An 18,266-nucleotide genomic window follows, 5' to 3' on the forward strand; every position below is an offset into this window, starting at 1 on the left:
GGGTGGGGACCCCCACGGGGGTGCCTGGCCAGGCTGGGTAAGGGGCTGAGGGCCGTTTTCAGGCTGGCAGGTGACAGAACAGCTCCCAGCTCTTCTTTTTTCTTTTTTTTTTTTTAATTCTGTGATTTATTTACCTTCTATAATTGAAACTTTGTTGCCATCCTGCTCGCTCCAGCTCAGAGGCCATGGCCTGCTGAAAGCAGGTATCTGGGGTTTGTTTAGCTTCTATAATTGAAACTTTGTTGCTTTCGGAGCTCAGAGCCGGGCCGCAGCAGGCCAGGAACCTTGGCTTCCTCAATCAATGGAGCAAGCAAGCCTCCTGCTCACTTCAGCTGCGTGGCTGCTGGCTGCCATCTTAGTTGGTGGTTAATTTGCATATCGCCCTGATTAGCCAATGGGCGAAGGATCAGTCAATTACCCTTTTTGTCTTTTATTAGATAAGAATTTAAATATTCTCTTACATAAATTAGGCCAAAGGGAAATTCAAACTTGCAATTAAAGAATATATACAAAATAATATTTAAATAATAGAAGTGTATCATATTTTAAAAATCTGTGGGCTATACCAAACCTAGGCTAAGAAGAAACTTTTCAATTTGAATATTTCCATTGTTTAAATAAAAATTTTCCTATTAAATATGAACACTTTTAATTTTTAAAAAAGTCACTGTTTAATTATTTCCTTAGGATAGTATCTACAAATGCAATTTCTATCAAAGAACATAAAGTTTTTTTTTCTTTTAAAAGAAATTGTAGATCTTGCTATACTTCTCTCCAGAAAGCTATAACAACTTAAACTTCCACTAATACATGGCATAGTCTACTTCTACACACCTAAGTAAACACAGAATAATTCTTGGTTAAATTTAAACAAAATAGATTTTCTAGCTTAAATAAAATTACATTTTATTCCCGAGCATGGTTTGGTTTGGTTTCGGGGGGTAAATGGGATGGGTTAGGGATTGAGATTCAATATTATTAAAATGTATTATAAATGGTTTATAAATTTTCTTATAGTTGTCTTTTGAATCAGAGAATCCACAAGTTGTTGAATGACTCCAGCTGGACTGCAATCATTAAACTGTATGAAAGTACCCAGATCCCACAAAATTGGAAGAAATGGTTTAAAATAATGCCATGAGACAATAATAGAAGAGTTTTTAGTAGAATTGATGAGTTTGAGATAGCAGATATCCCTAAGAAATAATATCCAGGCCACCAAGATAACTTATTATGCTTTGGTTACAATAAATTAAAAAAGAAACCTTCATAATGACTTGCTGTGACTCAGGAAAAGTTTAAACAATACTTGAAAAAGTCTGCAAGTGGCAATGTGCATTATTTATTTTAAAAATAATGTACTACATTTTCTACTTAAAAATATGGTTCATTATCAATAAGAACTGCTTGAGATGATGGAAAATATTCCCCAAATTCCACTTGAAGCATTTTGTTTTTTTCAAAAATGGAGAACGGTAACTGTCTTATTAGGCTATTATATTTTATTCTATTAATTGTACTGAACTCATAATCAGGCCACAAAAAACAAGTCTTCCAAGATTCAAATATCCCCCCTACCAAACCACTGGAAAACAGGAATTTTACACAGAGCTACTGTCTAGGGAAAAGGGTTTCAATCTTTCTCTGCCTTTCTCTTTTTTTCCCACATTTCCCTATCTCCTCTACTCTTCTCCTTCCAGTCCTCCCACCCCCTCACTTAGAAAATATCTTCAGATTTAGTAAAGAATACAGTAGTATTTTTGGAGATATTTGTGTATGAACTGAATTTTGGTAAATAAAGCTTAATTTTAAATTATTTAAATGCTCTGGTACGACTTTTATATAATAAGACATTTAAAAAATAAAAACAATTACCCCAATGATTTTGAATTTTTCTATAATGTGTTGTCTACAAATTGGGGATATTGCAAGTTAATTCTGAAGCACTGTGGTCAGAGGACTTCTATAGCTAGAACTGTGGAAAAGCCGTGACTATAATTTGAACAGGAAGTTATTCAAGCAACGAAAACCGTTAGCAAGTGGCAAGCACCTCTAAAAGATTTGTTGAAGAACTCCTAATACATACATTCATAAAGTACATAACCAAGTACAATATCTCTTAGCATTTCTATGTGAGTCAGAAGAAATGACAGAAAATTCAAATCATCCAAAGGATAGATGAATAATATTCACATATAACAGCTATAAAATTATACCTATTTTATTCACCTTATTTGGACAAATATTTGATGAAAGTTTATACTGTTTGAGGAACTGTGCTAGGAACAGAAGATATAAAAGTAAATAAAATAATTCCATGCTCTCAGGAGCTTATTTAGTAAGTTAAACTAAGCAAACACAACTAGTTATAAATTATCACATGCTAAAATATTTCAACTGAAATGTTGCCAATTGGTTCAGGGGAAGGGAAGAAAAGTGAATGCCTATTTAGGAAACTACAAATATATGATGGTTACTTAAGTAGTGTGCGTGTGCGTGTGTGTGTGTGTGTGTGTGTGTGTGTGTGTGTCCCACGTGCTTGGTGTTTTTGAAGGAAATATGGGAGAAGGCGGAGAACAGGAATGGAGGAAGATGAGGATAAAAAGGCTGCTTGGGGCCAGGTTACAAAAGATGTACTACTGCCATGCTAAGGAGTTGAGACTCTTCTGTAAAAAATGGAGTCATGAAAAGCAGAAGCTTAGACTAACGCTTATGAAAAGGATAGTTCCCAACAGATATACAAACAATGGATTACATTTATCTCTAAGTATTATAGCTCAATCTAGAATTCTTATTTCTACATGAGAAATACAATGACCTAGAAATGAGCCTCACTGAATTACATAGCTTGCTTGCATGACTTACCATTAAGTGGTAGCAACAATAAGAACTGAACTAAAGGTAGCTCCTTAGCATGGATGAAACAAAGGAATAAAGGGAAGTTATCTATACCAAACAAGCAATGATCTGTTAATAAACTAGAGCATTACAGAGACAAAAGTCTTGTCATAGAATACATTTACTTTCATATTTAGAAGTACTAACTTACTGCGATCAAACCAATTAAGATAAATAAAGTTCAGACTATGTAACAACAATCTGCCCACCTACTGTGGGAAATGTGGGTGAAGGAGAAAGAATAGGGAAATATAATCCACAAAATATTCAGGGCAAAAATATTTTGGTTATTACAACAACCACAATTTGAGAACTATAAACATTAAATGTAAATTAGTGGTAAATCTTGTGGTGTTCTTAAATTCGATGATATTTTAAAACACTTCCCTGCCAAGGTGTTTTATAAACAAGTTAGTATACTGATCTCTAAGAAAACCCCTGAAATGTATCTTTTAAAAGAGAAAGATTTCATTTTAAAAAGAACAAATTAAAATTATTTGAGCAAGAAAATATTGGTTCTATAAAAACCTTAATTGAACAGTATAATCAGATGTGTTAGTCAAACATCCATTTATGCAAGACTAAACACTGCAGCCCAGGAAGGCCTGCAAGCATGCATTCCCGCTGATAGTCACAAATGTTTAGTTAACTTATGTCATTAATTGAGAAATGTCTTTTCCAGAAGACACCTTTCCTAAATTTAGACAAGTTTTTACAACAATGAAAATATACATGTTCACGATTATGTAATCGGAAGACAGCTACAGGTGTGGAGAAAAAGTAATTTGGTAGAGTGTATCCAGTCACAATGGAAATCAGGTTCAGAACTACAGATTACTCCTACCTCTGGGTTCTCTGAAAGTCCGGTAATACTCCCTGTTCTGCAATTTCTAGGCCAAAAGAACATATACTAAGCTACATTAATTCTGCTCTGTATAGCTAAAAATGCACGGGTTTTTCCCTGAAGAATGATTTTAGAGTACTTTTAAATTATCCAAACAAAATTTACCCTCAAAAGAATAAAACAACAACATAGTAATGTTTTCTCCTGATGAAGCTCTTTCAGAAACTAACCCAGACACATTACACTGTTTCATGTTTTAAAATATACATTAATTCTGTTCTATTTTACTTTGTATCCTCTTTAGCAAACCACACTGAAACTAATTATATGCCCCTATCTAAAGTTAATCGTAAAAAATTCTTTTAAAAGAACAAACTTTATTTCAAATAAGATAGCAAGTGAACTAGAAAATTTGTGGCTCCATCACACAACCAATAAACTACTAAGGAGATTCAAAATCAAGATAAAATATAATAATAAGAATAGCAACTATTTACTGAGCCTGCAGTTCCCTTACCAGAGTAATTAGTTATCTTTGGATTTGCCAGTTATGTCTATAGATTGTGCGGGCGGAAACCATATTTTTTGTGTCTTTTTACAGTCCTAACCTCAGGACCTAGTACACTGACTGCTTTACAAACAACTCTGATAAGTAAATGCTGAGTGAATTCAAGAGTAGAAAAGGCTGGTGGATGGGTGACTGCTTGAATCCAAAGAAAATGATTTCCACTCATTCTACTATGCTGTCTCTTTGGGAAAACCTCCTAGAGCTCTGAGCAGAGTCAGTTATAATGCACCACTTTATTAACTCTCACTGTCATAATTTGGAGGGCCTTGCACGTAAGGACTTTCGTGGTTGACTTTCCAGCATCCACTCCTTCTTCCTAAGGCTCCAGGGATCCATGGTTCTGGGAGAGCCTGCTGACTCCAGCCCTCAGCTTTAAGGATGGAGCATATGATTTAGGCTAAGACAATCCGAACACATCATTTTACTAGCTACTATGAGTGGGGGTTTCAGGAGATCCTGTTACCTAAGCATTTTCAGAGTAAAATCTTGGGACAAAGGCATTCTCTCTGTGTGGACCTGGAACTTTTATGGCACGAGTTCTACTAGGAGGTTATTCCGTCTAAATATTAGGCCAACAAAACAGAAAAGGGCAGGAAAAAAGAGAATTATGGGGAAATGAAGCTACAAATCCAATGAACCTCAATATCAAACCCTGTTTAAAGCTAAATCCACTTTTGGTTGTGTACCTGAACTTATACATTTCTCTGTTTAATTTCAAGAGGGCTCTTAGGTCATCGCAATAAAAAACGTCATATAAAATGCTCTTTTAAAGTTCTTACATCGTTGTAAGAGCTCTGAATAGAGTCTGTTGACACTGTGCAGAGTTATACTCCTCTATTCCTTAATTGCATAACCCGAGCCTATTGAATTTGTTTCATAAAGCCTATCCTGCAGTGGTACATATAAACTAAATGCTTTGGGCAGGAAAAAAAATGCAAAGGAAAACTACTGACTTCCAAACTAATAATATATTGTGTGTCAACTGCAATTGTAAAATAAATTAACCTTTAAAAATTAAAATAAGTAGGACAAACTAAAAAATAAACTTGAATGGAAAGCAATTGAGAATTAAGAGAAATATAACATAAACGATAAATATGTAAAATCAAAACACCATTAATTTACATATTTAATTTACTTGTAATCTCATCATCTAATGACAACCACTGTTATTTAATAAGTTGGTATATTCTCCCTCAGTCTAAATTTCTATGTGTGAGTGAATATATATTGGGTAAACAGGGTTCTCTAGTCCCATTCCCACTATTATAAATAGCACTGTGATGAACAGTCTTGTGCACATGAATGAGCATGTGAACAAAATTTCTGACTATATTCTTAAAGAAAAAATTACCAAATGTGGGTTGATTTGGTTGAAGTATATAAATACTTGACCCACCTTACTCTTGACCATTTTATAAACAGAAATGGCAGTGGTTCATTACAGGTAAGCAGGTATTTTTAAATTTATTTCCATTTCTTCTGTGATTTGTCCATTCATATCCTTTGCCAATTTTTCTACTGAAATGTTATTTTCTTATTGACTAAAAGGTCTATATGAGAAAATATATTAATATTCTATATTTTTACATTAGTTTGGCTTTTGTCTTTTTTTATTAACATACAGAAATTATGTAATTTTTATGTGATCAAATTTAGTCTTTGCTTTGTGATACTCTCCCCCCCTCAAACTGGTCTCTGAGTATCCTTTCAGACATTTTAATAGATTCAATTTCCTTTTGAAAAATTCACAATACACATTTACATGCAAAAGCCTCTCAAAAGTCCTAAAAGAAACCTTTTAAATTTCTTAATTCAGGATTTCACAAGTCTATTTGAAAATAGATCACTGCTGCTCCCCCCTCCCTCCCCACCCCACCGTGTGCTATAAACATCTTGCTAGTATTTCTTGAAAAGCTTGTCTAGAAAGGAAAGCCTAGAAAAACCTTCCACATCCCCAGATTGATTATTTACCTGTGTTTGTTTCTGTTTTATTGACGGTATTACGTTTTATACCTAATTCTTTCATCTATCTAGAATTTATTTTTATGCAAGTATAAGGTTAGAAGCAATCTTTATTTTTTTCTTTCCAAACAGTTATCTCATTATTTGGCATCTTTCTCTCACCGATCTATAATTCTATCTTTATTGTGACTAAATTATTCTCCACACTTAATTATGCCATTTATTTTCTTCATTGGGATGCTTGTTGGGTTTTACAGCAGAACTACACTATTTTTATGTTAGTAGTTATATGGAATGCTATAACTGGTAGCATTATTGAACATTGCCCTCCACTCTTTCTTAATAAAAATGTCTTGGTTATCCTTATTTTTTTATGATTTCAAATAAATTCTAACATCATTTTATAGATTTTTAAATTCTGCTGACATTTTGTTAAAATTACATTAAACTAATAAATTATTTTGGAAACTGAGACATATACAATATTGTCTGTGTCCAAGAAAATAATGTTTCTTCACTTATACACTCTTCACATCTCAGTACATTATTAAATATTATTTCCATATTTCCCTTACATTTCTTAATATATTTACCTCCAAATAATTTTTCTTGTATTAATTTACTGAATTCTTTCTCCTTTTTATTTACTATTACTGAAATATGAGGAATACTATTGTTTTTTTAAATACTTTATATGATTTAAGACTTTAATTGGTTCTAATAGTTTTTAGATTGATTCTCAATAATTGCCTAATAAAAATACATTATCTGTATATAATGATAATTTTTGTCTCCTAACAATTGCTTCGCTTTTTATTTTCCTGGCTAGTGCAACTTGAACTCTGACAAATAAAGGTGATAACAGTAGGAATTTTAGAATTTAATGAAACTTAATACTTTTAAAACTACAATGATGTCTGTTCATTTGCATGAGATATTCTTTATCGAAATATCAGATACTTTTCTATTTCTAGTTTATTGAAAATTCTAAAAACAATGGGAAGTGAATTTTGTCCAATGCATTTTAATCATCTACTAACACACTCATAGCTATTCTCCTCTGACCTATTTATTATCTGGTATATAACAGTAATCTATTTTCTAATATTGCAGTATACTTAAACTCATGAAAAAGTCTTGTTTGGTCTTGGTACATCACTCATTATATATGCAACCAAATTAAAACTGCTAATATTTTAAAATGTTTGCATCCATATACATAAGCAAGATTATATTACATTACTTTGTAAAAATTAATGAGTTTTCCTTTTCTTCTGTGCTCTAAGATGGTTTATATAGCACAATATTTAACTGTTTTATAAATATTTAGAAGAGCGCTCCCATACCGTGGCTTGGATTCAGAAAGTTTTGAAGAAACAGTACTTCAAAAACATTTACCATCTCTTCCAAGGTTATTGATGTATCCAGGTTTTCTACTTCCCATTGAGTAAAACCAATCATTTATATTTTCTTTGAAAACAAACAAACAAACTCATTCCATCAAGATTTACAATATACTATTAGATAATTATATAAGAATTAATTTCTTAGTCTATGGCTATATTCTTACTCATTACTAATTTTTATCAGCTACCTTTTTTGGCTTTTCTTACTTAGACTTGTCATAAATTCATTCCATGTTTGTTTTTATTTTTGCAAAGGATTTATTAAATTGGTAAGTTCAATAATTTGTTTTTTAACTCAATTTTATTTTTACCTTTTTCCTTTTTATTTGGATGTAATATTTCTAATTTTAGTTGACTATTTTTTTCATTTTCTCAATTTAATAATGAACAGCTTAAAAGCTAAGAAGTTGCCTGTTTTAAATAAAGCTTTGTTCATACTTCTTAAATTTTATATGTATATTTTCATTACTATTATCATCTAAATAGTCTGTGGTAGTACTTTTTAATTTATTTGTTATTGGTCCATTAGTTGCTTATATGATGTTTTTCTTTTTAAATTTTCAATTTATTAGAATCCTGTTTGTTTTACCTCTGTTATTACTTTCTGGGTTTTTTGCTCTGGTAATATACTCTATAAATTTGTACTTTTCTGGAATTTTTGTTTGTGTGAGAAATACTCCTCTTGGGCAGTTAAATAATGGTGTTTTTCAATAATTTTTAGTTAAAAATAATGAAACCTTTCTTTATTGATGATATACAGATTCATTATATAAAATCAAAGTTCTTCTGGTTGAAGGTATAGGGGAAGGATAGAGGCTAGAGTCCTACCAAACCTCTCCTCACCTTCCCCGAAGAGCACCATGGGTAAGATTTTAAAACTGCTGCTGCCCTGGCCAGAATGGTGCAGTGGTTGGAGCACTGGCCTGAGCACTGATGAGCCTCCAATTCAATTCCTGTTCAAGGGTATGTACCTGGGTTGCAGGTTCGATACACAGGGGTGTGTGCGTGAGGCAACTGACCTTTCACATCTATGTTTCTCTGTCTCTCTCTCTCTAGCTATCTTTTTCTCTTTCAAAAAACTAATGAAAAAACTATCCTTGGGTGAGGATTAACAAACAACAAAAGAAAAAAAAACACTGCTGCTCATTTCTAAAATGTTTTATATGCATCTATTAGAAAAATATAAATCTTTATTATATTTTTCCCCAAGTCAATCTGTTAAATACTGAGAATGTGGTGTTCCAGTCTGTATAAACAAACGCATTTCTCTGACCTCTCCTACACCAATCAAAGCTTTCTTTTGATTGGAATGTTTCAATTCTTGGAATTAGATGATTAACATTTTGTATTTACTATCTTCATTATAGGCAGCATCTCTTAGTAACATAAATTATCAACTTTGTTCCATTTTAAAGCTTTTCCCTTTTAATTCTTTTTTCTGTAAACTAAATTACTACCACTAGTATTTGTGTTTGATATCCTTTGATTGCTCTTTTACTTTTACATTTAAAAAAATCTAGTAAAATCATATTTCTGTTCTTATAGATATAGGTCATAGGCAAAGTATATGTATGTAAATGTATATGCATATTTGTGTATATAATGTATGTATCTTAAACTATAGTTTTCTAGTATATAAATTCTGTATATTTTAATCCTATATACATTAAATTTAAACTTTTTAAGAACCTTTAAGTTTTTAACTCAAGCTTTTCAATTTCTTGGTAACTGTGAAGATTTATCTTAGGCTTTTTATGATAAATTTTATCTAAATAATACTTTTGAATTCTTACTCTTAAGGGAATATTATTTTACTTTACTTTATAATTTTAAAAGGTATCATTCTAGGTAGGAAAAAGGAATAGTAGAAAGAACACACTTCAAAAACCAGGGATACAGAACCTCTACGCAAGCATGTCAAACTCGTGGCTGGCAGCCATTCACCTCTCTGGCTTCTTCAACTAGTTTTCCAATTTCTTTAGGTCCAAAAATTATAACAATGGGACTCAGAAACACCGGGGATCATCAGAACCTCATTATATTGGGGCATAACCGAATGATATACCTCATTTCTCTGGTTATTCAACCTTTATGAGAAACTCTGTGTTTTTAAATCTATGGCCAGTCACTTCAGGTTAAATTCAGATGGCCACCTGGGATTTTATTCCATTTAGAAAAAATTTAAGCTGCCTTACATTTTACGTATTTTATTCTGCTTTTTCTCTAGACTCCATACTAGGCCTCTGACTTGGAAACAAGATGAACAGTCACTGGGGATGTTGGCACCACAATCTGTGTGAAGGCGGCTCTCTCTGGTGAGCTCCAATCTTGGCTCTCTTGTTTACTTTTACCAATGAAGGTTTAGTCAGAAGGTAAGAGTTCACCCAAAATTGTAAGCACTTATTTGTATGTCCCTTCACAAACCTAACGGTTTGTTAGACCAGATATTTAACTTGGTGAGTAATAAACTTGAGCTCCTGAGGTTCTTCAGCAGAAGAGCAGCTGGGTTTAGGCAAAGCTCCTCTGTGAGTGACCACGGTTCCTCCGTTAAGAAAATCCAAATGTGGCTTTTAGCGATCCTTTCTTGGCCTCTGGTTGACACCGCTGATGTTCAGTGGATCAGATCTCAAAATTTAGAGTGTGAGAAACAGTAAACACACTTGTGTCATTCTGAGGTGGGGTTAAGTGAGGATGAGAGGAGGTTGGAGGGGAGTGTCTTTATATGTATTATTATGCCCACCATTTCCCTGCTTCTCTTTCCCAGTCTCTCAAATACTCTAAAGCAATTATGAATGTTATTTAATCTTTATTTGATCATTTAGAAGGATCTTCAGAGATCACAGATCATAGCTCTCTAGTAGACTTACACCCAAGTATTAAAAATTTGGTGCTGGAGAGAAAGAAAAAGTGTAAAAGTTAACTATCATGATATTGGACTAGCAAGTAATGGATATAAAAATTTAGACATTTTTATATTTAAAATCACATAATAATATTAATGACATAAATTCTGAGTGGAATACAGAGCCAGATAAACACAGAAATCAGCTGAAAAAAATAGAAAAGAATTTTGTTTTTTTGTATTCTTGCTCAATGTTTTAAGAAAAAGCTAGTGTCCCAAGTGAGTTTTTATGTATGTCTGTAAAATTTTTCTCTTCTAAATTACACTTAAGTGAAAATAAAAAGAAGAAAGAAAGAAAAACAATAATAAGCTTTGCTGGTAGGTCTCTACCATTTTCATACATCCTAGAAGAGAAGGTAGTAAACAAAGCTTCTGCAACCGTAAGTGATGCTTAGAGGAAAATTAAATCACTGAGTGATGCCAGGACTGATTATTCTACTGCACTTTAAAAGCAAGAGATTGCAGTCTGTGAGCCCAAAGTGGTTTCATATGGACTGCCACAGTTGTGGTTTACGCTTGAAACTATAACCTGTCAAATTAGAAGCAGGCAAGGCCTGTGCTCTTAACAGTTCCACTTTCTACTGTCTACAGTTATGTCTACAAGTTCAGCACTTTTATTCAGTACGACTGTGTTATTTGGAAGAGTAGAATCTCGAAACTGCTCTTTTTAAAAAACCTTGGTTAGAGAAGATTTCAGTTAGGATATAAAGCTTAGAGAAACTTTTATTATATAGATAAAGCTGACTTTCTTTGCAACTATTTTTATCAACTATTGATATTTTATTATCCTGGTTAATTCTAAGTAATGTATAATGCAACTACAGGTATGTAAACTGCATAACTTCCCAAGCTTATTCCACCCAGCATTGACGGAAACGTTACTGACTCTAACTTGTGCCTTAATGACGCATCATCTTTCCAGGCCCACAGTAGCCTGCTATGATGGCTCAGTGTTTCAACACGCTCCACTTCTGTTCTCCTTGATTGGGGAATGCCCTTCTGGGCAATGGGCTTAGTTCACAGAGATTTTCCCATCAAGAGTGAAAAGCTACTTGTTCAATTTTACTAATGTTTTATGTAGCGTTCTTCCTTAATGAATCTTCCTTCATGCCCATTTGTATAATGTAAAAATGTTTTTAAAATAAAGCATAAACAATATTTGCTCTCTGTCATAAGTGAAACCATGCCACTAAACAATCATATCCTGTTTAGGCCATAATGACATCAGAAATATATGTTTATCATCTGCATGGGACAACTGAGCATGTTTTTGGCCCAAGGCAGAGTTGAACTAAAACCATTTGCAGTTGCCCCAAACCAAGATAACCACACATTTCTAAGGTAATTGATACCTAAGAAGAACACTGCTTTTAGATCACAGTTCCTGATCTAAGCATACTAATTCTTTAAAGAAGGCTGTTAAAGTTTATAAACCATGTATGTCTATTGGATTTCCTCCAAAATTTAACATGAAATAATTATATTCTTAGCATGCACAGAGACTATGATAAAGTGAATACTTAGCGCGATCTTTTGGAGTTCTGAAATTACCTCTCTTGCCCAATTTAAAGGGAAAAGGGAAAATGGAGATTTTTTTTAACATGTAAAAGTATAATAATAATAAGTATCATAAGAATAATGCCTTGTATTTTGGATGGCATTCAAATGAAATCAATCATTACTTTTATTTTCCCAAAGTATTTAAGGAAACAATTTTATGAATAGATAAGCTGAGGTAAATAGAAGGCATACAATTTTCATATTCATTGTTAAAACATATCCAGAGAATCCAAATACATGTCATTAACTTTGTGTTAGAGTGACATAAAGCATGTAATTGCCCTGGATACTACCTTAGCTGGTGAGTTCAACCATAGCCTGGAACTACAGCCTGAAATGCTATATGCCAACACAAATGCAGTTAAGGATTACCTTTGCTCACAAAGCTAACTGGATATTTGGAACAAAAATAAATAAATATTTAATCATGAATTAGATTTTAAAGAATAAAATAATATCAGTAAAACTAAACCCCTCAAAAAAGAAGGAAGCTGAGGGAAATCTATCTATACTCAAAGAAGGAAACAGAGAAACAGGAAACTGAAGTCCTCTCTCCACATCAACTCCGAAGGCAGAGTCTGACACCCTCTCCAGGCTACTCCACTGCACAATGCTGTCTTCAGACATGAAACCACTGACTGAGGCATTTCAGACGACACGTAAAGAACATAATAACAGAACCAAATAGCATCGGCACTGCGAACTGCAATGGCATTCTTTAATGTAAAAAGAGAAGAATGAACTGTACCTCCATTCTTTCTTGTTTAACTTCATCAATTTCATCATCTTCAAACATCGCCAAGAGTTCTCCCGTTTGGTCAATAGAGTTGAGAAAGTCCTGTGCGGTTTTCTGTCTTTTGTTTGCATTATTACTGCCACTCAATTTGTCTTCATGGAGATAAAGGAAAGAAAAATAATGTTTAAAAGGTTACATCAGTATTGAATACTGAATATGAAATTACATGTATTGAATACTGAATATGAAATTCAGAATTAAAATTCTCTCAAAATAATTTTTAAAAGAATCTTTGCATCAAAAATAAAAGTGCAAGTCTTACAGAATTAAATAATTTATTCAACTCATGAGATTGAGAGAATAAAACCAAATTATCAATTACCACAATAAGTGTTAATGGATTGATTAAAATTCCACACCTTCCCTCCCAAAAAAGCGGGAAAGGCTCTCAGATTTGGAAAAAGAATCCTGTTATAGCAGGCCTAGTTAAAAACAAAGACATTAACAAACCCCATCTGAATTGAGACATTAAATTAAAAGAAGAGATTATTAAACACATTGCTGTGGCAAATATTTGAAACCAAAAGGGATGAGATTTTATTATTTTTCTTTTCAGAGATAAAAACTATCATACTTATTTAAAAGCAAAACATAAGTCTGAGAAAGTTATTACAATATTGCAATAGGTAATAAAGTTTAATGCATTAAAGTATCAGCCTGAATTAGTGAGTAAATTAGTGAGAATGAACTAGATTATTTTTTAATGTGATAAAATATCTCTATACCAAATAAAGATAACCCAACATCTTAGAGTGAAAACATCCATTTTTTTCACTGTTAATGATGATGTGAGCTGTGAGTTTTTCATAGATGGCTATATTGGTCACTCTGGCTGCTATAGTAAATAAAGTATAGACTGGATGGCTAAAAAACTAGTATTTATTTCTCATGGTTCTGAAGGCTGGGAAGGCCAAGACCAGGTGCTGGTAGACCTGGTGTCTGAGGAAGGCCTGCTCCCTGGTTTGCAGGTGGCAGTCTTCTCATGTCCTCTCATGGCGGATTACTCAGACTCAAAGGTCTCTCATGAGAGGAACACCCAACAATCTACGAAGAGAAGGGAACTTTCTCAACCTGACAGAGGTCACTGCTGTGAACTGAGTGTCCACCCTAAAATGCTTATGTTGAAACCTAATCCCCAGTGTGATGGCATTTTGAGGTAAACACTTTGGAAGGTAATTAAGTCATGAGGGAAAAGCCTTCATGAATGGAATTAGTGCCTGTCTAAGAAGATACACAAGAGAGCTTTGAAAAAGGTGAAGGGATTGAGAAGTGCAGATCAGTAGTTACAAAATAGTCATGGGGATGTAAAGTACAGCATAGGAAATATAGTCAGCAATATTTTAATAACTATGTATAGAGCCAGTTGGGTACTGGAAATATCAGGGGGAACACTGCATAAAGTATATGACTGTCTACACCTGAAACTAACACAAAATAATATTAAATGTGAACTGTAATTTAAAACATTTAAAAATTTGAAAAAAAGGAAAAAAATTAAAACAAAGAAACCAAGACTCTTGGATTTTTTCAAGTGATTTTTCCATATTTATTAAGATGATCATGTGATTTTTGACCTTTATGTTATTAATATGATGAATTACACAAATTGTTTTTTTAAGTTTAAATCAATCTTCTATTTCTGAGATAAATCCCACTTGGTAATGGTGTATAACACTTTTTAGATGTTGTTGGATATGATTTACCAGTATTCTGTTGAGAATTCTTGCATCTATATTAAAAAAGACATTAGTCTGTAGTTTTTTTTCCCCTTGTGATGTCTTTGCATGGATTTCATATAAGGTAATACTGACCTTGTAGAGTGAGAAAGTATTGATATTATTGTTCTTTAAACATTTGTTGAAATTCATCAGTGAAATCATCTGGGCATGGGTTTTTCTTTGGAGGAAGTTTTTAAATGACTAGTTCAAACTATTTATCATAGGTCTACTCAGATTTTATATTTCTTCTAGATGCAGTTTCAATCTTTATAGGATAGAAAGTAAATATTTATATATTTATTAACCAAGTCTATTTCTTTTTAAAAAAATATATATTTTATTGATTTTTTACAGAGAAGAAGGGAGAGGGATAGAGAGTCGGAAACATCGATGAGAGAGAAACATTGGTCAGCTGCCTCCTGCACGCCCCCCACTGGGGATACACCTGCAACCAAGGTACATGCGCTTGACAGGAATTGAAACCGGGACCCTTCAGTCCGCAGGTCGACGCTCTATCCACTGATCCAAACCGGTTAGGGCCCAAGCCTATTTCTTTTTGCAATTTGAACAACCACCTTGTGTCATTCCTGACTCCAATATAGCTCTGTTACCACCCACTTCATTTATGTTAATATTAAATATGCTAGAGGCCCAGTGCACGAATTCTTGCACAGGTGGAATCTGGCCTCCCGTCCACAATTGGTGGATCAGGGCTGGACCTGTCAGGAGGAGGAAGACGGCAGGAGGTTGGCCAGCTGGCCCACCCTGATCGGGCTGATCAGGGCCAGGCCAGTTAGGGAGAGGGACTGTGGGTGATTGGCTGGTGGGCCCTGCCCCCGATTGTGGTGGGGGGCTGGTGGGGGTGGGGCTGGCTGTGGGGAGGGGCTTTGGGTGGTGGGCTGGCTGACCCCGCCCCAGACTGAGGTAGGGGGGCTGATTGGGAGCCAGCGGCCTGGGGGAGGGGCCATGGGTGGTTGGCCAGATCAGAGTGCAGGGGCTGAGCTGGCTGGGGGGAGGGGACGCAGGCTGATCAGGGTGGGGTGGCCATCGGGAGAGCGGCTGCAGGAGGTTGGCTGCCAGCCCCACCACCTTATCGAGGTGGGAGAGGCCAATCAGGGGCGGGGAAGCTGGTGGAAGGGGCCTTGGGAGGTTGGCCAGCTGGTCCCACCCCCCAATCTGGCGGTTTGCTGACTGCAGTGGGCGTCATAGCGGCCGGTTATTCCAGTAATTACGGCATTCCAGTCGCTGGCTCTTTATATATATAGATTACATACCTACATGTTACAGACCCAACATTATAAATATTGGTATTGCTTTATATAATTGTTTTTAAATCAGTTGAGAAGAAAAATGAATATGCAATTATATCTTCTCATATTTACCTACATAGTTATCTTTATTTTCTTGTGAATGAGTGTGTGGGTTCAAATTGTCATCTGATACAACTTCCTTTCAGCCTGAAGAACTTCCTTTAACAGTCTTCATATGAGTCCACTACCAAGAAATTCCTCCCTTTTTTGTTTATCTGGACATATCTTTATTGTGCCTTCATTTTTGAAAGGTTTTGCTGAACATGTTTCTTGGTTGACATATTTTCTTTCAGTTCTTTGAATATGTAACCCTACTATTATCTGACCTATCTATAAATATAAAAAGCCAGTGACCAGAATGCCGTAATGACCAAACGACCATCGCTATGACACCCTCACTCCAATAAGGAGCAGAGCCTGCTGGCCAACCACCTATGGCCCCTTCCCCAGGCCACTGGCCCCCGATCGACTCCCCCACCAGCCGGCCAAAGCCCCCTCTGCAGCCCATCCCTCTGGCCTGCCCCACCCCGATCAGCCTGCAGCCCATCCCCCTGGCTGGATTCGGGAGAAGCCTCAGTCGGCTCACCGCCCACAGACCCTCCCCATGGCCAGTGTCACCCCCAATCATCCACCACCTTGGCCCATGGCCCCTTCCCCCAGCCAGCTCCACCCCCAATTGCCCCCCTCCACACCAATCAGGGGTGGGGCTGGCCGGCCAACCTCCCACGGCCCCTCTCCTGGCACCACTTGGGGGCAGGGATGGCCAGCCCACTGTCCACAGCCCCTCCCCACAGCCAACTCCGTTCCCAATCGGCCTCCCCACCCCAATTGAGGGTGGAGCCAGCCGCAATCGCCCTTGGCCCCTCCCCCCAGCCAACCCAGCCTTGATCAGGCCCTGATCAGGGTGGGCCTTCCAGTCAACCTCCTGCTGTCTTCTCCTCCTGACAGGCCTGACCCTGATCCGCTGATTGGGGCTGGGCCGGCCAGACTCCAACTGTGCAGGAATTCTTGCACTGGGCCTCTAGTATCTGTACTAATAAAAGGGTAATAAGCTAATTAGACTGGATGTCTTCTCGACCTCCTTCCGGACAAAGCCACAGTGGTAGTAACCAAGGCAGAGGCGGTTAGGGACCATCTGACCGACAAGTAGAGCTGTTAGGGGTGATCAGGCTGGCAGGGGAGAGCAATTAGGGGTGATCAGGCAAGTAGGTAGAATGGTTAGGGGTGATCAGGCAGGCAGGTGATAGGTTAAGAGCCAGCAGTTCAAGATTGTGAGAGGGATGTCTGACTGCCGGTTTAGGTCTGATCTCGCCGAGGGGTCCTGGATTGAAGAGGGTGCAGGCTGGGCTGAGGGACTCCCCCCCACAATGCATGAATTTCGTGCACTGGGCCTCTTGTTGTCAATAAGAAGTCAGCTGTTAATAATATTGTTAGGGTTCTGTTGTATATGATGAGGTGCTTTTTTCTTGTGGCTTTCATGATTTTCTCTTTGCCTTTTCTTTCAACACTTCTACTAAAATGTGTCTAAGTGTGGATTGCTATGTGTTTTTCCTACCTGGACATTGTTGAGCTGTTTGGATGTATACATTAACAGTTTTCATCAAAGTTGGAAGCTTTTCCATCATTATTTCTTTGATTATTTTTTCCTGCTCTTTTTCTCTTTTCTTACCTTCTGATAGTCTTATTATGCATATGTTGGTTCACTTAATGGAGTCTCATATTTTTCTGAAACTCTTTTGATTTTCTTTCATTCTTTTTTCTCTTGGTACTTCAGACTGAATAATCTTTAACAATCTGTTGTAGTTCACTGATTATTTTTCTTCAAATATTTTTCATTCAGAGATACCGTGAGCCACTCTACTGAATTTGTCATTTTGGTTTTATACTTTTCAACTCCAGAATTTCCATTAGCTTCTTTTAAAAAATTTTAACTTTTAATTGATATTCTCTATTTTATAAAACACTGCAATCACACTTTCTTCTGTTCTTGAAACATGGTCTCCTTTAGTTCTTTGAACATATTTGTAATAGGTATTTTGAAGTTTTTGTCTGCAAGTCCAACATCTGGGCCTTCTGTGTTGTCTGTTCCCCTCCCCATTCAGGGATCGCACATACCTATTTCTTTGCATATCTAGTATTTTGTTATTACGGTTGTTGAAAATGGGGGAGTATACTACATTAAGGTAGTATATTGCAGCAACTTAGATAATAATTCCCTTCCCGGCCTGGGGCTTGTTGTCATCATTGGTTTGTGTATTTCCTCAGTGATGGCTGAACTAGTTCAATACAATCTCTTTCC

The 18,266-nt window shown here is 35.8% G+C and overlaps 1 protein-coding gene across 2 annotated transcripts in view; it reads right to left on the reverse strand.

Moving 5' to 3' along the window:
- SUPT3H (SPT3 homolog, SAGA and STAGA complex component) overlaps positions 1 to 18,266 on the reverse strand; it is a 445,191-nt gene that overhangs the window by 141,672 nt on the left and 285,253 nt on the right. For both annotated transcript variants that reach the window (XM_015572205.1, XM_006776406.2), the window contains exon 6: positions 12,892 to 13,031. In XM_015572205.1, the coding sequence (XP_015427691.1) occupies positions 12,892 to 13,031 (140 nt within the window). The remainder of the gene's footprint in view (positions 1 to 12,891; positions 13,032 to 18,266) is intronic.

The sequence above is a fragment of the Myotis davidii genome, unplaced genomic scaffold (assembly GCF_000327345.1).
Source record: "Myotis davidii unplaced genomic scaffold, ASM32734v1 scaffold167, whole genome shotgun sequence".
Classification (NCBI taxonomy): domain Eukaryota; kingdom Metazoa; phylum Chordata; class Mammalia; order Chiroptera; family Vespertilionidae; genus Myotis; species Myotis davidii.